General features: G+C 44.8%; 1 protein-coding gene across 10 annotated transcripts in view; it reads right to left on the reverse strand.

The window, feature by feature from the left end:
• NRG1 (neuregulin 1) overlaps nucleotides 1-22242 on the reverse strand; it is a 763523-nt gene that overhangs the window by 181203 nt on the left and 560078 nt on the right. For all 10 annotated transcript variants that reach the window (XM_048851616.2, XM_048851621.2, XM_075128909.1 and 7 more), the window contains 2 exons: nucleotides 18764-18941; nucleotides 7155-7279 (listed from right to left, as the gene is read on the reverse strand). In XM_048851616.2, the coding sequence (XP_048707573.1) occupies nucleotides 7155-7279; nucleotides 18764-18941 (303 nt within the window). The remainder of the gene's footprint in view (nucleotides 1-7154; nucleotides 7280-18763; nucleotides 18942-22242) is intronic.

The following is a 22242-nucleotide window of genomic DNA, read 5'->3' on the forward strand; positions in this document are numbered from 1 at the left end:
CAAGATTGTTATTAAACATTTTATTTCAAATGATTAATTAGGGTTATGTTGCTGACATACCAAAAGGACGATCTGTCCATTCATATCTTCATGTTATTTATTTATCATTGAAAAGCTGAGCTAGTTATCCCTACGGGTTTCCCCTCTAGCTCATTGGAATTGATAGATTGGTCATTTTTATGTGACTCATATTCCTGTAGAAAGTTCCGAACGGAACAGATACCCCTGTAAAAAGAAAAGGAGGACTTGTAGCACCTTAGAGACTAACAAATTTATTTGAGCATAAGCTTTCGTGAGCTACAGCTCACTTCATCGGATGTGATGTAGCTCACAAAAGCTTATGCTCAAATAAATTTGTTAGTCTCTAAGCTGCCACAAGTCCTCCTTTTCTTTTTGTGGACACAGACTAACACGGCTGCTACTCAGATACCCCTGTTTTTTCTCATGGCTCCTTTGAGGTCATGCTTCCTGGTGCTTGCAAGAGCTCTGCCCCTAATCCAAACTCCTAGGGATATTTCTGCCTGATCTGATCTCAATGGTTGCTGCTGTCATTTAATCTTTTAATCACTGAAAGCTGTCCAAAGGAATGGAAGTTGCCCACACACATCTTTTCCCCCGGCACAGCTATGTTCATAGCTCCTTCCCTCCTCATCCATTCTTGAGGGGTGCTGAAGTGGTGACATTGTTCTTCCTACTCAAATTGCACCATTAAAACAAATGCAACTTGGTCCAGATCCTCAGCTGGATTCCACTGGCTGCAATGGAGCGATGCTGATTTACACCAGCTGAGAATCTGGCCCACAATTTCTAGCCTGGCCTCGTCAAACACACAAGAGAGGAGTAGGCTGGTCTCTTGCTCTAATCAAACCTCAGACTGATCAATATAGGGCCACAAAGGGATTTTTCTTTCATGAAATGCATTGCACATTTGGCCAGGTGCATTATAGGATTTAATGTTTGTAAAGCTGGGTTTCATTTATGATTTTATTTGCCTTCCTCTTAAGCATCAGACATTGGCTACCTCCAGAGGCAGGATAGTGGATTCCATGGACCAGCCTATGGTGGCATGAGAAATCCTGAATTCTTTACTGTCTCCATTTGACATGCTGAATGGTGTTATAGTACCAACACTATTGTGTTACACTGTAAAGAAGCCCACGCATTAACGAAATGGTGGCTGTACATCACCATTTCCAAACCAGGATGCGTAAAGTTGAAATCAATGCAGGGTGTTCAGTACTTTTGAAAATACAGTTACTTCCTTCAGTGTCTACATACTTTTGGAAGACACATTTGAAAACTCTGGCCTTAGTTTATATTACTGTATCAATGCTCATTTAGTACAGTTAAAATGATCCTTAAAAATAATAAAAGTAAGTAAAAAGTGTGCTGCAAGAACCCCTTTGCATAGGAAAAGTGACAAATTAGTATATGAAAAGCAATTAGCACAATGCACCCAAATCCCAGTGCTCTCTATTTATAGATCTCCAAAAGAGTTTTGTGCATCTTTTCTGACCTCAGTTACAGTCCTTCTTAGGGAACAAATGTGAAAAGGAAGGAGGCCAAATAAGAAGGCAGTTTGTACCCCATGGGCAAGTTACGCTCATTATAAATGAAAAGAGGACAGAAGAACTGCCGCATACCATTAAGACTGCTAGAAACTAGAAATTGTAATTTTTAGAATATTCTTATAATTTGATTTTAGTTGTATTTTTTAAATTTAAAAAAATCTATTAATAAGGCACTCTACGTGAGAAATTCAAGTTCCTTTCATCTCCCAACAAATTCTACGAGAAGATCTGTCCAGCCAAATATAGCGCATAGCCTGGTAGGAAGAAAAAAAACCCGCAGCATTAGGGCAAACCTGACAGTTTTCAGGCTCGCATTCCCAACACAAGGGGACTACTTCGGACTTGGAAGGAGAATAGGGAAAACAGAAAACAGTTGTTAAAACACGATGAGTAGACCCAAGATCAATTAAAAGTAGCTGCCTAGAACAAAAAGGGCTTCTGAAACACTCAAATAGCAGCCAATGAGAGACTTCTGATGGATCTCCTTGGGAATGGAGTTCCGCAAGTGAACAAGACATACACCATCTTGTTGCTGAGTGAACCTGGGAACGAAGAGCAGACATGACCCACCCAGCCTTATCTACTGGGCATGGACTCATGGTGAGATGCTTCAACAGATCATGGAAGGTGGGCTTTGATTCATTCACTCCTGTCTCATGAAGGAAGCAAACAGCCATACACTTCAACCTCCAGATTAATTTCAAGGGAAGCTCAGTTAGGAGTGCATTACAGTAATTAATTATCTTAGAGATGACAAAAGTACACGGCAGTTGCGTCAACCATTAGGATTTCTGAATGTGTTTTCAGATGGATTTGTATGCATGCCTTGGTGCTTTGGAAAGGGATATTTTAAGCCTTTAAATAAGGAAATAAATGGACTGAAAAGCATGCATACCAGCAGTGGGGACCCATGTCTGACAGATATGGGAAAGTTTTCCAGATAAAAGCTACTCCTAAACACTCACCAGTTAGTGCAGTCCCTGCATAATGAGCACATGTATTCCCAGAAAGGGCCTCAGAACACGTTCCACAACCAAAAGGCTTCACCTAACCAGGTGTCACTACAATAGGTAGGAGGACTTACTGTCCAAGAGCAATTCCCAGCTGCTGAGAAGGGATGGAAGTTCTGGGGTTCCTATAAAGAATCCTGCTTGGAGTTTTATCTTTTACATTAGACCAGGGGTCGGCAACCTATGGCACACGTGCCAAAGATGGCAAGCAAGCCGATTTTTAATGGCACGCTACTGCCTGCTGGGTCCCAGCCACCCTCCCCGCTCAGCCCGCTGCCGAATCCGGGCCGGGACCCCGGCAGGCAGCAGCGAGCCATTCAAAATCCTGCCCGCCCCGGCCTGCTCTTCTCCACCCACCCCCTAGCAGGGGCAGGATGAAGAAGCTTGGTCCTGCCGGCTGCTGCTGCAGGGCAGGAGAGCTCCTCTTCCCCTGCCTCTTCCCCCGGCATGCTGGGTTCCTGCCCCTCCTCCTCTCCCTCCCTGCTGCCCATCAGCTGATGGCCCTTGCGAGGGCGGGGGAGAAGTGGAGCCGCAGCACGCTCGCTGCTCCGGGGAGGAGGCGGAGAAGAGGTGGGGATGGGGTCTTGGGGAAGGGGGGTGGAATCAGGGCAGATCCCCTCCAGTCCCCTGCTGTGAGCTGCTCTGGGCAGGGGGCTGGGAGCACCCCCACGACCCTAGGCCACACTCCCAGCCCTCTGCCCTGACCCCTACACCCCCCCCACACCCCCCAGCCCCCTGCCCTGACCCCTGCACCCCCCACACTCCCAGCCCTCTGCTCTGACCCCAGCACCCCCCCACGATCCCAGCCCTGACTCCAGAACCCCCCACATTCCCACCCCCACCCTGAGCACCAAATGGGAGCTCCTGCACCCCCCCCACATTCCCACCTGCACCCCTTGCAACAAATGGGAGCTGCCCAGGTAAGCACTCCACACCCAAACCTCCTGCCCCAACCCTGGGCCCCCTCCCTCATTCTAGCTCCTGGCCAGACCCTACACCCCAACCCCCAGCCTGCTCCTTCGCCCCCAGCCCTGTGCTCAGTGCACCCCCACCCTCAGCTCAGTGCAGAGAGGGAGGAAGAGAATGGGCTAGAACCAGGGAGAAGGTAGGTACCCACTCTATGTGGGCAGGGCCAGGATCCCAGACCAGCAGTGGGCTGAGAGGGGCCAGCAGCCGGGACCCTGGCTGGCAGGAGCCAGTGGATGGAACCCCAGACCGGCAGCGGGCTGAGCCACTGCCAGTCTGGGGTTCTGGCTGCCGGCCCCTTGCCAGCCGGGATCCCAACCGCAGGCCCCGCTCAGCCTGCTGCCGGCCTAGGTGAACAGAGCCCCAGGCTGGCAGCGGGCTGAGCGGGCCGGTGGCGTAAGATCAGCATTTTAATTTAATTTTAAATGAAGCTTCTTAAACATTTTGAAAATCTTGTTTACTTTACATACAACAATAGTTTAGTTATATAATATATAGACTTATAGAGAGAGACCTTCTAAAAAACATTAAAATGTATTACGGTCACGCGAAACCTTAAATTAAAGTGACTAAATGAAGACTTGGCACACCACTTCTGAAAGGTTGCCGACCCCTGCAGGAGTGTTTCACTTTTATTTTCTTGTAACCAACTCTGATTTTTATGCCTCATTACTTATAATCACTTAAAATCTATCCTTCCATAGTTAATAAACTTGTTTTATTGTTTTATTTAAGCCAGTGTGTGCTTGGACTGAAGTGTTTGGGAAACTCCGTTTGAGATAACAGGATTTGTGCATATCATTTTCTATTAATAAAATGACGGCCTTTATGTGAGCTTGTGTTGTCCAGGAGAGGGCTTGGCAGTGCAAGACGCACATTTCTGGGGGACAGTCTGGGACTGGAAATTTGCTGCTGTTGTCCTGCAGTATAATTCAAGAGTGGCTGCCCATACCGCTCATACAGTATAGCTGGGAGTAATTTACATGCTGGAGGATGGGTGCGAGCAGACCAGGAGTGGTTGCTCTCACAGCAAAGCAGTGTAAAAGGCACTCCAGAACTGAGGGGTCACAGCTGTTCAACAGTCCAGATTGTACCCTGGGGAATGTCACAATCTTTTAATATAATCTCATTCCCAGAAACAGCTGAACCATTTTAGCTGAAATTTAAACAAATAAATACATAAATTCAGCCCAGATCAGACACGTGACAAATTTCAGCCCAAACAAGTGAAGTCTGATCATGTTAGACAGCACTGAAAACAGGATCTTATAACGGAAAGTGCAGAACATTAACTATAGGGGCTGCTCCCACCTCCGCCTAATTTATGTTTGTACAGCAACTAGCACAACAGGACTGGAGCCTCTAGGTGCTACCAGAACTCAAATAATTAATACTACTACATACATACGACTATTCTTTATTATTGCATTTAGAATGTAATGAAGAGAATATGGGGTTACGACACTGCGACTGTATAAACACACAAATTCCAGCAGCGATCACTTTCTTTAATTAAATGGATGTTAAAAGCAATGGTTCTCAGCCACTGATACATACCGAAACTTTGTCGCTTATACCTGGCTCGCCATCCTGCCATCAGGTGGTAACCCCCACAACCAGGGATGAACTTGGGATCCCACCTCTCTACTGCACCACTGCGCTTGGCTTCCATTCAACTCTACATGTGCTAACATTCCGCAACAGCACTTGGACTGCTCCAGACCTCAGCCAGCCACAGCACCTGGCCATTTCCAGGCTCCTTCAGTGACTGTGAGATGGAAGTGGAAGCTGATACAGAAGAGCTGAATGAGTTTTTATTATTATGGCAAGTTACAGACCACACATGTGAATAGGAGCCACATAATGTCTACACTTCAGGCCTCATGACAGAGGTTGGATCCCAAATCTATCATTAAGGTCGAAAGGGGAAGAGGTCACTGGCAGCAGAGGAACAAGGGGTGAGAAGGTCACTGGTACAGTGGGTATCAGAATCTGGTGAATGGATACAGCTCTCTGAGACAGTGGGGAACCAGTGCTTTTGTAGTCACCAGATGTTACCCATGCTGCCCTGAATTTTGGATGGAAAATTCCGCCAACAATAGCAGCTGCTCAGAGGTTTGGTTTGCTAGTAGAACCAGCTGAGATGGGCAGTGTCAGTGAGGCCATCACATATGTATGCTGAATTTATTTATCAAATCGAGTATTACTACACAGTATGGACTGGTGTTTGATATCGGCTTATCAGATTTAGTTTAGATCTAGGGTTCAGCCTCTTCAGAGAGACAAGGGACAGCTGCAAAGTTTAGATCAGGACCAAACTTTCCTTACGTTCAGGAGTATTTGAGATATTCTATTCTATTCTATTCTATTCTATTCTATACACCCACACTAAGAGTCATTGCACAACCATACATTAACAAAAAAGCCCAAAGACTTACACTGATGACAAATAAAGATTATAGTTTCATTTTCCAATTAGCATGGTACCTACCTCCTAGTTCAGGGCACAGTGTGCAACAAACGTGCATTGCATTGTAATGATGTCTTCAAATTCCATCACATTAAGAGACAAAAGTTGTCTTTTAGTTGCTGTATTGATCTAATCAGGTGTATGATCCCCCCCACCCCCACAGGCCTCCTACTTGAATTTCAACTGTTAATACGTTTTAATTACTCAACAACAAGTCCAAGAAACAGAGTTTAAGCATATACCTGCCAACTGGTCATAACCAGAAAGGTTTATATACAGTGATACAAACTAAATTTTGCTAGAAGCATATGTCACAATTCCTATCAGTGAAACAGAAAGAAGCCTTGAAAAATATAATTTTGTAGCTTCAAATGACTTTGAATAAGCTTGAGAGCTTTGCTTGCTCAGACCCTCCAGTCCTCAAATCACAAGTCTAAATGACAGTATATGAGACAGGCTTATGTCTGTGAATGACTTCATATGTTGATCACGTAGCTTGCATTAAAACATTTCTCTCACGTGCCAGCTTTCAGGACAACTATCGACATATGTGAAAAGAGAGGTGGTCACATTCCGTAGCCACACGAATATTACCTAGAGATGTGGGCTGGTTTTGAGGAAAGGCACTGGACTGGGACTCAGGAGAGCTGGGTTCAATTGCCTGCGCTGCCACAGACTTAATCTCTATGTGCCTCAGTTACTCTTTTGTATAATGGAAACAGTATTATCCTCTTTCTTACACCCTTTGTCGGTCTTGTCTGTTTAGATTATAAGGCCTTTGGTGCCGGGGCTGAGTCTCACTATGTGTTTGTACAGCGCCTAGCACAATGGGGTGTCAATCTCTGTGGAATCTTCAGGGTGCTATTGTAATGCTGACTCCGCTTGTTTGCATAAGGAGGACCAATTTAATCTAAATAGGCTATACCTACATCAGGCCTAATGTTTTTAAATTTATTTTATTTACACCACAATAGACTCACGTGTTTTCATCTCTATTTTGCTTCCAGTGTGGTCTAGTGGGGACGCACCTCTTGCAATGCTTGCAAGGTTCTCATTCACCTACAGACCCTTTTGGCCGGATGGCTCTTTTAATGCAAGAACTTTTAAACTGCAGTTAAACAAATAGCCATGTCTTACCATTGGTGTCCGTGATGGTGATGCTGGCTTTGGTGCTGTCATTCCCTAGTTTGTTGCTCACTTTGCATGTGTATTCCCCAGCGTCCGCCAGCGATGCTTTCGAAATGTGAAGTTCCGAGTACTTCCTGTGGAATCAGGAGAAACACGTTACATCTTTTATCGGAGTAATAATCATGACAAGCAGCTAATGCATTTATCCAATGAAGAAATTCATCTTCCATCCTCTGACTACACCAGTTTACCCCAACCAGAGTTTGGAGAACTCTGCAGAATAGGCACATGAAAGAGCTGAAATAAATACATTTGTTTGTTTATACTTTTCTGCTTGAGAGTTCGCTTTGTTATTAAGGGAAATCTACAAAAACCAGCCTTCTCCCTTCAAGAAACTGGACCCGGAGGTACTCCAACACCACGGAGATGGGTGCCTGTACAAAATATAGATAGATTCTCCTGTCATTGGGGTTCATGCTGCCAGTAGCAGAGTTCTGTGCAAGTACTATAGTTTCTAGCATCTGAATAAATAATCATGAGATAGCAAGAAGCTCTTTAAGCAACCTTTGAAACCCCACTAGGAAATCACTGTCCAGCGCAAACAAAAAAATGTGGACAGCAGTTAATCTGCATGAGGCTACATTTTGTTCCTGGCAAGGAGATGTAATTTAATCAGTCTCCAAGGTTTTAAGATTAGATTTTAAAATGCAGAACTCCTGCCTGCCCATTTATTTGGTAGGAGCACATTCTAGTGTCTCTCAGCAGGGCCCTCACCACAAGTAACCTCAGTAATTCCATTACCTGGACCTGTCATTCTCAGCTCTCTGTATGGCCACAGAACAGGTACAGCACAAGCGGTTTAGCCATAGGCTTCCTCACGCTGCCAGGCCAATCTGGTTTAGCTCTGCCCGGGGCAGACCATCTCTAAGGAGGAGAGGGTAATTCACTCTTTGATCTCACTGCTGAGAGTGCCAATATGGTAGGAATTTGAGGCTACATGAAGGGGTGGTTGTTATATTGTGGACACTTGTGAACTCCTAGCAGAACTAAGGCCTGTTCGACACCTCAACTGTAGGTCAACAGGGCGACATTGCTCAGGGGTGTGAAAAATTCACACCCTTGAGAGAAGTCTTTAAGCCAACCTAAGCCCTGCTGTAGACACTGGTAGGTGGACGGAAGAATCAAGGGTTTGATTACTAGAGCGATGGAAAAAACCCTTCTTTCGCTGTGGCAAGTGTGTATACTACAGCAACATAGCCACTGCAATGCTTGGTGTGTGGCCACAGCCTGAGACTCTTAGCTCTCTGCACACAGGGTGCCAAGCACTCATCGAACTGAAATGATGATCAGGAACGGATGGGCTGGGCTGGATTCAAATTGGAGGTGGCAACCTAGAGGTAAAAGGCTCTATCTACCCTAGTACCAATCCCTAGAGCCAGCCAGTGCCCCTTCTCAGCTCTTCCTTGTGCCTATTGGTCCTGCAACAGTATGGAGCAGTTGTTGCAAAGTAGCTTAAGGTTTCCCGTTTTCACACGAAGGCACAACTGTGGAGGAGATGAATCAGAACAGATGCTGGGGGAGGGGAGCTGTAGACTCAAGCCATTGGGGAGATGGGAGGCTGCAGACCCGCAGGCCATTATCAGAGGGAGAAGGCGGCATAGATGCGGGAAGTAGGGTGCTGTAGCACCCCAGGTTTTATGGGCGGCCACCAGCCTTGTGCCCCACTCCCCAGTCGCTGGCTCCATGCATTAAATCTGGGGGTGCTTCCCACGCCTATGCCCTGTTCCCGGCCCTCCACTCCACAACCCCTCACCTCACCTGGGGCTCGGGTCCCGGCCACCAGCCCCACCCCCTGCTCCCAGGCCTCCTCTCCTGGGGCCCCACTTCCGACCCCACACCCGGGGCTCTGCTCCTGGAGCCCCGGCCGCCGGCCATGCTCCCCAGCCGCTGGCCCCATGCCCAAGGCCCCGCGCCAGGCTCCACGCTCCCAGGGCTCCACACCCAGGGCCCTGCGCATGGTCCCACAGCCGAGGCTCTGCTCTTGGCCCTGCACGTGGGGTCCCGACCGCCACCCCCAACCCGGGGCTCCATTCCTGGCCCCATGCCCACCCCCAGCTGTGGCCTCAGCCCCCTTACCCCTGTCCAAGTCCCCCCACTTCTGGAGACACAGCCCTGCTCCCAGCCTCAGGGGCAGGGAGAGGTGGACAGGGTTAAGGGGGCTGGCTTTCAGCATCCCCACTACTAAAAATGTTCCAGCACCACTGGAAGAAGGAGTAGGCCAATAGAGCAAACCAGAGGCTGGCAGAGCCTAGGCCGGCTAACTCAGGATGCAACATCACCCCACTGATAGGCTGAGAGGGGGCCCGCTAACGTTGTGGAGCCAATCCATGGAATAGTATTCATTGATCCACCTTCCTGGCTGGAGTTCAGGTGGCATGATGCTAGCTGCTTGTGGATGATGTGGGATAAGAATATGTAAGAACATAAGAACGGCCATACTGGGTCAGACCAATGGTCCATCTAGCCCAGTGTCCTATTTTCCAACAGTGGCCAATGCCAGGTGCTTCAGAGGTAATGAACAGAATAGGCAATCGAGTGGTCCATCCCCTGTTGTCCACTCCCAGCTTCTGGCAGTCAGGGGCTAGAGACACCCAGAGCATAGGATTGCATCCCTGACCATCTTGGCTAACAGCTAACAGACCTATCCTCCATGAACTTATCTAGTTAGTTTTTTGAACCCGGTTATAGTTTTGGCCTTCACAACATCCCCTGGCAACGAGTTCCACAAGTTGACTGCAGGGCCAGTCTCGACCAAATGGCTCAGCAAGTGAGGAACATCTTTGGCGCTCCCCCTCCATTTGTTAAATGTTTGAATACCTTATGAGATCCTATAAAGATCCAGAACATTCTAAGGTGATTAGTGAAAAATGAATCCACATACGGAATACTTGAACCGTTACTTCAAACATCCTATTTGACCTTTTGTCGCTAACAACAAAAACAGCACCCCAAGCCCAATGCCCACCTGGTTGCCTGTGTCACCTGCCCCTAAATCTGGCCCTGCTTGACTGTGCATTATGTTGGTTGTTTTAAACCTGTTGCATATTAATTTCATTGGGTTACCCCTGGTTTTATGTCATGTGAGGGAGTAAAGAACACTTCCTTATTAATTCACTTCCTCCACACCATTCATGATTGTACAGACTTCTATCATATCCCCTCCTTAGTCGTCTCTTTTCCAAGCTGAAAAGTCCCAGTCTTTTTAATCTCTTCTCATATGGAAGCTGTTCCAAACTCTAATCTCTTCTCATATGGAAGCTGTTCCAAACTAGGATACAGAGGGACCTAGACAAATTGGAGGATTGGGCCAAAAGAAATCTGATGAGGTTCAATAAGGATAAGTGCAGGGTCCTGCACTTAGGACGGAAGAACCCAATGCACAGCTACAGACTAGAGACCGAATGGCTAGGCAGCAGCTCTGCGGAAAAGGACCTAGGGGTGACAGTGGACGAGAAGCTGGATATGAGTCAGCAGTGTGCCCTTGTTGCCAAGAAGGCCAATGGCATTTTGGGATGTATAAGTAGGGGCATGGCGAGCAGATCGAGGGACGTGATTGTCCCCCTCTATTCGACATTGGTGAGGCCTCATCTGGAGTACTGTGTCCAGTTTTGGGCCCCACACTTCAAGAAGGATGTGGATAAATTGGAGAGAGTCCAGCGAAGGGCAACAAAAATGATTAGGGGTCTGGAACACATGAGTTATGAGGAGAGGCTGAGAGAACTGGGATTGTTTAGTCTGCAGAAGAGAAGAATGAGGGGGGATTTGATAGCTGCTTTCAACTACCTGAGAGGTGGTTCCAGAGAGGATGGTTCTAGACTATTCTCAGTGGTAGAAGAGGACAGGACAAGGAGTAATGGTCTCAAGTTGCAGCGGGGGAGGTTTAGGTTGGATATTAGGAAAAACTTTTTCACTAGGAGGGTGGTGAAACACTGGAATGCGTTACCTAGGGAGGTGGTAGAATCTCCTTCCTTAGAAGTTTTGAAGGTCAGGCTTGACAAAGCCCTGGCTGGGATGATTTAATTGGGGATTGGTCCTGCTTTGAGCAGGGGGTTGGACTAGATGACCTCCTGAGGTCCCTTCCAACCCTGATATTCTATGATTCTATGATTCTTAATCATTTTTGTTGCCCTTCTCTGTACCTTTTCCAATTCTAATAGATCTTTTTTGAGATGGGGCAATCAGAACTGCATTCAGTATTCAAGGTGGGGCATACCATGGATTTACATTGTGGTATTACATTTTCTGTCTTATTATCTATCCCTTTCCAAATATTTGCTTTTTTGGCTGCTGCTGCATATTGAGTGGATGTTTTCAGAGAACTATCCACGACTCCAAGATCTCTTTCTTCTGTGGTAACAGCTAATTCATACCCCATAATTTTGTATGTATAAGTTGGCTTATGTTTTCCGATGTGCATGACTTTGCATTCATCAACATAGAGTTTCATCGGCCATTTGTTGCCCAGTCACCCAGTTTTGTGAGTCCCCACAGTCAGCTTTGGACTTAATTGTCTTGAGTAATTTTGTATTGTCTGCAAATTTTGACACCTCTCTGCTTACCTCTTTTTCCAGATCATTTATGAATGTGTTGAATAGGACTGGTCCCAGTACAGATCTCTGGGGGACATCACTATTTATCTCTCTCCATTCTGAAAGCTGACCATTTATTCCTACCTTTTATTTCCTGTCTTTTAAAGCAGTTGCTGATCCATGAGAGGACCTTCCCTCTTATCCCATGAAATGGGAATAAAATTCTGATAACCAGAGAATGCAGTGGGGAGCGATAGCTCAGTGGTTTGAGCAGTGGCCTGCTAAACCTCAGGGTTGTGAGTTCAATCCTTGAGGGGGGCCATGTGGGATCTGGGGCAAAAATTGGGGATTGGTCCTGCTTTGAGCAGGGGGTTGGACTATCCCTCCTGAGGTCTCTTCCAACCGTGATATTCAATGATTCAAGGTACTGCATATTTAGTTTACAGTCTTGTGCAAGACCAACATTCAGGTGTATCGTGTCCACAATAATTAAAAGCACAGTTTCAACAGTCTCTCATATTTTGGACTCCTACCACATTTCAGTTCACGTTGAGTGGTCTACTTTCCTCTCTCTATCTCACGTATCAAGATCCATGAGAACCATCTATGTGGCACTTGTAGCAGAGGAACAAACCCTCTACTCTGCACAGGTCATTACGTTAACTTAGAAAAAACAGTGAGGTCTAAACTTTTAATTTTAGAATAGAAAAAGGAAGTTAGGAGTCAAATTAGTCAAATTAGTTGTGGAAGTCTAACAAGCCTGGCATTTTGTTATTTTTCCTAGGTGCAAAATCCATAGCAGTAGTTCCAAATCTGAGAAAGAAATTGAATATTCATAGCATCAGTGGTATTATAGGCACTTATTGTTAGCTAATGCTACAATTCAAATAACTGCATGCACACCCAAACTCATTAATCACTTTAAATGAGGAAGCAGCCAAAAAATCCTGGGCTTATATGCATGCATGGAAGGAAGAAAACCCCACCAAGAATGCATCAAAGCCCAGACAATAGGAGGGCTCAGTATCATAGACTGAGGGTCTCGAAGCTGCCTTCCTGTCCTGTCCCTGTCCTCCTGCCTTGTTCCAGATCTGTGCTTCAATGTACTGTCCCAGCTACTCAGGCTCTGACCCTTGGCTTGACTCTGGCTCTGTCCACTAAACCTGATCACCACCGTTCTAGCCACTAGGTATAACTGCCTACGTCCCAGTCTATGACACTTTCTCTGTCTGTCATCCAGAATAGCTATCTGTAAGCAAATATTCAAATGAAACTGATATGGCAGCCCAAACTGCTGGTGCATTTGCATGCAGCATTTCATGAGTGGTTTCATTTCTAATATCAACAGCCAGGTGAAACAGCAAGCGCAAATTATTTAGACACAGGTGCCAGAAAGATTTGAAATGCACAGAAAGAAGATGAAGAACTGAAATGTTGCCATTAGAAGTGGGCAACTGAGTGAATATTTTACTGACGGGTGAGAAGACATGGACTGGTGCCAGACTTCTCTGAATGGCATTACCTGGTATGTCGACTGATACAAAGGAAATGTTTAGTCTTTTGTATCAGCCAGCCCACTGGCTTTCAAGCAGGCTTGGACAGAGACCACTCATATCAGGGGTATTCCTGAAGTCCATTGTAGATGAAAAAATGGGTTCAAAATGTCAATATGGGATTTACCTACGATTATCCCAAGGTGAACAGCATTAGATCATAAACCCATTCAAGCAAGCTAATAGGCCAAGGAAATACTGCATCTGTGACACATCTGCAGATGTCATTAGCTAACAATATGCATCAGGATATTGCACCAGTAAATAACAGTCAGCAATTTCATCTCCTCCACACCAAAGTCTGTTGGTTCTGGTGTCTGTTGGTCATACCGTCCCTGTCATTTTAAAGGAAGCTGCAAAGCTACTCCATTTCTGTTTCAGTAGTTGGCCACTTATTTTGCCTATCAGATATTTTTACATTTTGTCTAAAATTTTACATCTAATTTGTTGGAATTAAAAAAAAAGTTTCTTTCTTGAAATGACTTTGCACTTTCTATTATGCAGCCACACAATGAGCAAAGAGTTGGTGTGTAAAATCTGAAATTAACAAAAGTCACTGTTGATGGTTGGACACTACTTTCAACCTTAATGGAATTTTATTAATATGTATAAACTGTTCTTCTGAACTGTCTGGATTGGTGAAGCCAATAACATTAGGCTGCCTTGAATCCTGATGATGCTAGTGTGTGTCTTCTGCAGCACAATATAACTCACTCTTTAAGTAGCCATTTGTCTGTAAAATAAATATTAATTCTAGCCAGCTCAGGTGACTCTCTACACCTTTTTATAGATCATTATTATAAAAATTCCATATTAAAACTGATTGTCCATATAACAATATAGCAGCCCAAGAATAAGAAATATTTGCCTGCTCAATTATCTTGTATCATAAAAACACTAAAAATAGAGAAATATTAACCATTTAAATTCATTTAGCTTGGTATGGGAAATTGCTTGTGTTCCTTCATTAATCCAATTTGCACATAATATAATTCTGATCTTTACTGCATTCACCTGCACTGTATTATTTTTCCACTTATTTATTTAGCTTTATAATATGTTCCTGTCCTATGTATGTGTACAGTATAATCTAAACATGAATTTCAACTGAGCCAAGGGCTATGTTCATGATCTTCCACCAAAACAATACATATCTCTTCGCAGGCCTGGAGTGGTAGCAGCCAAAGCAATAACAAAAGCCCACTCTCTCCCCAAGTTACAATACTGAATGACAAATTCCTTCAGCTGGGGACACACCACAGGCGACTATCTCCGAATCTCAGCTAGACACTCTTCACTCACAGCACCTCACCTACATATGGACCAGGAAGGCAGACAAACGGACTCCTGTGGTACAGAGTATGGGAGTGATGTCAGGGCAGAGGAGCTGTCAGTGCTAACCTGTGAGGACTCTCAGGCTATGTCTACATTGCAATTAGACACCTGGGGCTGGCCTGTACTAGCTGACTTGGGCTTGCAGGGCTCAGGCTAAGGGGCTGTTTAATTGCTGTGTAGACGTTCTGGCTTGGGCTGCAGCCTGAGGTCTGGGACCCTCCCACCTCACAGGGTCCTAGAACCTGGATTCCAGCTGGAGTTGGAATGGCTACAGGGCAATTAAACAGCCCCTTAGCCATAGCCAGCTGGCATGGGTCAGCCACGTGGGTTTTTAATTGCAGGGTAGATATACCCTCACAGACAACACCTGTGCAGTTTGTCACAACTTCATCACCTTTTCGGTAAAAGCACAGAGCCACTCGAGCAATTTCAGCTGTCTCTGCCAGTTTCCACAGGCATATTCCCAAATATCATGCGGGCAGTGGTACTGAAGGCAGCTGATAGATCTGAAAGAATCAGCAAAGGCACTTGATTTGCTTCCACTTCCAGAAGGTCAGTAGCCAAACAGACCAACTAGGTAAGTCTCTGTACCGTATCCTAGCCTAAAAGCAGACTGGGGTGGGGGGGGGGGGGGCGTGTCAGGGAAATCAGAGAATTCCAAGTATTACCAGAGTTACCTCATTAGTCCTTCCCAATAAATCCTCTGAGACAGGGTCAGAGATCAAGTTCCTCAGAATCCAGATACAGTTTCTTGGGCCAAGGCCTAACAATTGCTTCTTTATGAGATTTTGCTTCTACACCCTTTCTAAAGGGTAGCATTGATACTCTCCTCCACTAATGGTCTCAACATTTCCCGGCAAAATTTGGTGAGTTAAGAGAGTCATTAGTCCAATGTTCTCCAATGGTCATACAACAAAGCTCCTCAAGCACATCAAATAATGTAGGGTGAACAAAATTGGCCAAAACAGAAGAAAAAATGGCATTTGTCACATATAGGCAGCCAAGGGTCAGGTTTCTCCACAATACAGACTGAAATTACTACACTGCAAGAAACACTTGACTCTGCAAATAGGTCTAGATTCACTGGGCTATTTATCACCTGGAACAGTTCCACTTACCAGGACTTCACAGGTGCAAAGTACGGAGGGCAAGGGCCCTTTCTTTATCATGCCAAGAAACTTCAAAAATTCTTTATGTCACAGTCAGACAGACTCAAGGGGTGGCTACTCTAGCTGACTCCCTTCCTGCTTCCTCTGTCACTGACTATACTGCAGTGCACTGCAAGGACAATGCCGGGTAAGAGAGGAGAGAATGTATCTTTTCAGTCTCATTCATTTGATAGCGAGAACAGATATGCTTGGTGTAACACAAAAAGATTAAGTGCTGCTATTTGGGTGGAGGATTTGACACACAACAATAAGTGTTCACCCCCTCAGAGGAAAATGCAACAAAATCCCCCACCTTAGAGCAAAACACCAAAACCAGTTGTGGTTTGTTCTACAGAAAAGTGTGTCTTCAGATCTGATCCTGTAAAGTTAATAGCACTTTAGCCTGAGCAAGGAGTGCAGGATTGGGCCCCAAGTGTCTTAAATGCACACAGTAGGACCTCAGAGTTATGAACACCAGAATTACAAAACTGACCAGTCAACCACACACCTCATTTGGAACTGGAACTCCCCCCCAAAGCAAACACAGTATAGTACTGTTTTAAATGTAAACTACTAAAAAAATAAAGGGAAAGTAGCTTTTTTTCTTCTGCATAGTAAAGTTTCAAAGCTGTATTAAGTCAAAGTTCAGTTGCAAACTTTTTGAAAGAACAACCATAACATTTTGTTCAGAGTTACAAAGATTGCAGAGTTATGAACAACCTGCATTCCCGAGGTGTTCGTAACTATGAGGTTCTACTGTACCTTTAATACACCCTTCTATGTAAGAGGGACAAGGTGCAAACCAGCTCTTTGAAACCAAAACATTCTTGTGGGAATAGAATGTCAAACCCTCCTCCATAGATGAGAGAATAAGGTATTACTTAACTTCTCTCTCTCTCTTTGACTGCCTTTTACACAGAAACAGTGCTCCAGATTCTTCCCGCACATGCTTCATCAGCCACCTGGTAAGGACATTTTCCTCCACCAGGAGCATGAATTTCTGACAGCTCTCAGAGGAGTGCCCAATCTTGTGAGGTTCTCACTGGAGCGCCGTAACGTTTTTTTGACCAAAACTTTTTTTTTCAGTGAAAATGCAGATTTGGGTCAACTGAAACATTTTGCAAATTTCTGTCCATTCTGGCAAATTGTTTCAGTTGAACTAAAAAAAATATGAAAAAAATCAAAACAGTCCATATTGACCTTTTTTAAATGAAATGATCTGATCTATTTTTTTTATTCCAAATGACTTTCTGTTTAGAAATGTCCTTACACTTTATTTTTAAAATTTATAGAATATTAAAAAAATCTTGATATCTAAATGAAGTGTTTCATTTTCGGTTGAACTAAACGTTTTGTTCGACCCAAAACAATTGTCGGACTCAACGGGTAGTGACCAATGGCTCCATGTCTAGTTGGCAGCCGGTGTCAAGTGGAGTGCCCCAGGGGTCGGTCCTGGGGCCGGTTTTGTTCAATATCTTCATAAATGATCTGGAGGATGGTGTGGATTGCACTCTCAGCAAATTTGCGGATGATGCTAAACTGGGAGGAGTGGTAGATACGCTGGAGGGCAGGGATAGGATACAGAGGGACCTAGACAAATTGGAGTATTGGGCCAAAAGAAATCTGATGAGGTTCAATAAGGATAAGTGCAGGGTCCTGCACTTAGGACGGAAGAACCCAATGCACAGCTATAGACTAGGGACCGAATGGCTAGGCAGCAGTTCTGCGGAAAAGGACCTAGGGGTGACAGTGGATGAGAAGCTGGATATGAGTCAGCAGTGTGCCCTTGTTGCCAAGAAGGCCAATGGCATTTTGGGATGTATAAGTAGGGGCATAGCGAGCAGATCGAGGGACGTGATCGTCCCCCTCTATTCGATATTGGTGAGGCCTCATCTGCAGGACTGTGTCCAGTTTTGGGCCCCACATTACAAGAAGGATGTGGATAAATTGGAAAGAGTCCAGCGAAGGGCAACAAAAATGATTAGGGGTCTGGAACACATGACTTATGAGGAGAGGCTGAGGGAACTGGGATTGTTTAGTCTGCAGAAGAGAAGAATGAGGGGGGATTTGATAGCTGCTTTCAACTACCTGAGAGGTGGTTCCAGAGAGGATGGTTCTAGACTATTCTCAGTGGTAGAAGAGGACAGGACAAGGAGTAATGGTCTCAAGTTGCAGCGGGGGAGGTTTAGGTTGGATATTAGGAAAAACTTTTTCACTAGGAGGGTGGTGAAACACTGGAATGCGTTGCCTAGGGAGGTGGTGGAATCTCCTTCCTTAGAAGTTTTTAAGGTCAAGCTTGACAAAGCCCTGGCTGGGATGATTTAATTGGGGATTGGTCCTGCTTTTGAGCAGGGGGTTGGACTAGATGACCTCCTGAGGTCCCTTCCAACCCTGATATTCTATGATTCTATGATTCTAATTCTTTTTGACTTTTCAATTGGACAAAAATACCAAAATTTTTCATTTTTGGATCGATCCAAAATTCATTTTTCTTTTGATTTTTCAGAATTCACAAGAAACCGAAAAAATCTATTAGCCACACAGCTCTAGTTTGGAGTGCCCCGGGAAAGCCAGTGGTAATTGAAGCCTCTCAGAATGACACGGGAGACACTCAGCAACTTCCAATGCAAGACTCAACGTTATTCCTTTTGATAGTTTCAAACAATCTGGGACTTCAACAACAAATATGAGATTTTATCAATGGCCTGCACCCAAGATTTACTAGTTTAAAAAAATGTCTGCACTTTACTATAAAAAACAACAATCGGAATAAAAAATAGAGTATTCGTTATGAGATATTCCATTTTTGTTATTACTTGACAACAATATATAAGTCCTAGTGAAAATAAAGATAACCTATTTCCATTAATTCTCTTTCCTTATTTCACAGCACTCAGTTGTGAATGCTGAGATCATTAATACTCCCAGTGCTTGGGTGAATAATTCCACTTTCTCCCCCCAGCCCAGCTTGCAAGATGTATCACTGTACTTACTTTTGTTTTTTGGAGATCTTGACATTTTCCGGTTTGTTTTTTTTGGTTATTTCTTTTCCATTCTTTAGCCATTTGAATCTGAGAGAGGGGTATTCGGAATTGGCTTCACACCTGAGCACTAGCTTCTGACCCACAGCGGACTCCTGGTTTTTCAGCTCCTTCAATTTGGGAGGCACAGCTAAAGAGAGAAAAGAAAGCACTGGTGATTAGGCTGCTTTCAAAAGAGAAAACCATGCTAACTGAAGTAGACCTAGGCAAGCCAGAACATTTACAGACAGAACCAGACTAAATGATTTCTAAACCAAAAAATCTCTCATTTGCATGAATTATACTTAAAATATATGAAAAAGAGAAGATATGAATTGGCTATATTGGTGTGTTTACCCTGGAAGGAAACAAGACTTCTTTGACTTCCCAGACACAAGACATCACAACCTATGCAGAACTAAAATGATGCTCCTATAGTCAATACAGAGATGCAGCCAATGAATACTGGGATCTGCAGTTGAGTAATGATCTATGTGGCAGGCCAGGCCTCTTGAAGCAAGACTTCATGATGGGATCTGTAGGGTATGTCTACATTGTACACTGAGCCCAGATCTGTGGGACCTGGGCTTGGTGTTTCCAAGCCTGTGCTTGAGCATCCAAACTCCATTGTAAACCTGGGTTTACAGTTACTGGACCCGTGTCTCACAGAGATGCCAATATGTCCATACTGCTCTATGCAGACCTTCTGTCTCCAATTTGTGGCTTGAGCTGCATCCACACTGCAAAAGGATAGGGCTTGAATCTGAGTCATGCAAGATTTAGGCTCTGACCCACTCCCCTAACAGGGACCTAGGACTTGGGTCCTGAGTGCTTGCTGACCCAAGTCAAACTGATGGAGCCCAAGCTTCCCTTCCATCCACACACCAAACCTGAGTCAGAGCCCTGGTTTGGGTATGTCTACACTGCAATAAAAGACCAGTGGCATGGCCGTGACTGGCCTTGGTCAGCTGACTTGGGTTCGTGGGGGGTTGGGCTGCAGGGTTGTAAAATTGCAATGTAGACATTTGAGCTCAGGCTGGAGCCCGGGCTCTGAGACCCACCCCTGTCGCGTGGTCCCGAACTCCAGGCTTCAGCCCAAGCCCAGACATCTACACTGCAGTTTGATATAGTCCCGCAGCCAGAGCCCTGCGAGCCAGAGTCAGCTGTCCTGGGCTCTGAGGCTCAGTGCCACGGGTTTTTTAATTGCATACCCATCATCTCCATGGGCCATACTGAAGGCAATAGAATAAGTAGTGTAAAACATGTTATTTATTTGGCTATCAGACACTGCCTATCCAAAGGCTCCAGGTACCTCTGATACGACAGACAGCTTAAAGAACAAATATAAGCATAGCAGCTTCCCAAACCACCGCGGGGAGAAGACACTCACTCCAGACAATAATTCCAACCCACATTACACTGAGCTCAACCTAAACTAGCCCCTTCTTTCCCAAGGCCATAGAAAAGAGGCAGGCTTTGAAGCATACTTTGGGGATCAGCAGATTAGGGCCATATTGGATTGAGGGAGTGGGCCTGAATTCCAGAGTCCAAGGTCAGGTCTACACTAAAATGTTAAGCTGACCCAGCTATGTCACTCGGGGATGTGAAAAATCCACACCCCTGAGCAATGCCATTAAACCAACCGAACCCCCAGGGTAGACAGCATTAAGTCAATGGAATAATTCTTCCGCCTTTTTAGTTTCTGAACGCTGAATTTCCCCCATCCTCCAAAAAAAGTGGTTTAAAACAAACAAAAAAGCCCAGGTTATGGAAGAACTGAATTGTTTTTGGGAACATTTTTGAAAAATAATAATAATTTTACCATCTCCCACAAAAACCATCAGCATTTTTCACCAGCTCCATTAGTGACATGCATGCTGACAAACGTGCCATTGAGTTTTGTGGATCGGAGATCAGGTTGTCTGTGAAATGGGGAAGGTGAAATTTGCACATCAATATTGTCAATAATGGAGCAGGTGAGCCGCAAAAGGTAAAAATATTTACATAACCTTCCTTAACCAGTTATCTGAATACTCATAAAACATGTCCCTGTTATATAGTCCGTATAACGGTTATATTAAGCAGGGGAGCAACATCAACTATAGGGTACCAGGTTTTTGTATTGGTTGAACTGTCAAGCTCAGTAAGAAATAAGAGCTAATGTTTTGGATCTTATTTTAATTCAACAGTTTCTGCACAAAATGGCTTGCAGAACTTTTTCCCATCAGAGCTGTCAATGGAAACCAGTGTTAAATGAATATGCTCCTGTAGCGGGATGGTCACCTGCTCCCGGCCCAAAGGGGTTAAAAGCCAGCCCTGGGAGAGGGCCGGGGCTGGGAGCCTTAGGCTGGGCTGATTGGGAGGCAGCCTCAGCTGTAGCCATGCCCCAAACAGACTCGGCTGGCCCTATGAAGGGGCTCCTGGAATGAAGCTCAGGAGACGCTCTCTAGCTCTGAGAGGTCACTCATTGTCTACAGGCCCTCCACGGAAAGCGGTACGATTTGCACTCAGATTTGACGGAAAAAGGAGTGTCTTTTTTCATTTCCAGTATGTTTGTTTGTATTTCCCTTCATCCATGCTTTTGCAAAGTTAACCATATACCTGTCAGGCATATGACAATGAACTTACTGATAAATTACAGCATAGAACGCTTTACACTTTGACATTTAGTAGAAATGCAGCTACACAGATTATAACTGCAGCTGTCCTTCACTCCAGACCTATCACTGCTTTTGGTGCAGTCTCTGTGGGACATGCATTGGTTTGGAAGGAAAGTGACTTTTAGAGATACTAGTATCTTTAATGCTTATCTTTTACTGTCCATTGCTTTAATAGCCCCTTAAAAGCTTGAAAATATTATTTATTTCTCTGTTAGTTTTGGCCCATTTCCATTCGGTAAGCACTGATTACTTCCCTGGCTTTATCTCTAGGGAGTTCATGCCAGCATGACTGCGCTTCATTTGTTCCTGTGTATGCCAACCAGCATCACGGATGTGACCAGCAAACATTTGCCAAATGGTAAGGATGAAGTTTGCTGTTACAGGGCTAGAGCACGTGAGCCCAAGACCTTAAACCTCTTCTCTCGGTAATACAAAATAGTGCTTATTAAACAATTGTTGGTGGCAGAATGATTTGTACAACATACATATTTAACACTGAGAAGTATAGCCCTCCAATGGTTAAGGCGGATCAAACTTTGGACAGAGCTCTTCCAGGGATTTCAGTATCGCAACAGAAGTGGTTGTACACATGACACCAGTAGAAAAATGACAAGGCCACACATTTAAAAAAAAAAAGAGAGAACCGTTTAAAAGTAACAATGGGAAAATCCCCAACGAAGCAATGCCCATATTAAGGTGCACTGGGGTATACTTTACAAGCATTCTTTGGCTGAGAAACTCATTGAAATACTAGGGGGTCTCATGTTTTAAACATTAAATTAGACACACAGA

Source organism: Caretta caretta, chromosome 5, assembly GCF_965140235.1.
Source record: "Caretta caretta isolate rCarCar2 chromosome 5, rCarCar1.hap1, whole genome shotgun sequence".
NCBI classification, from domain to species: Eukaryota; Metazoa; Chordata; order Testudines; family Cheloniidae; genus Caretta; species Caretta caretta.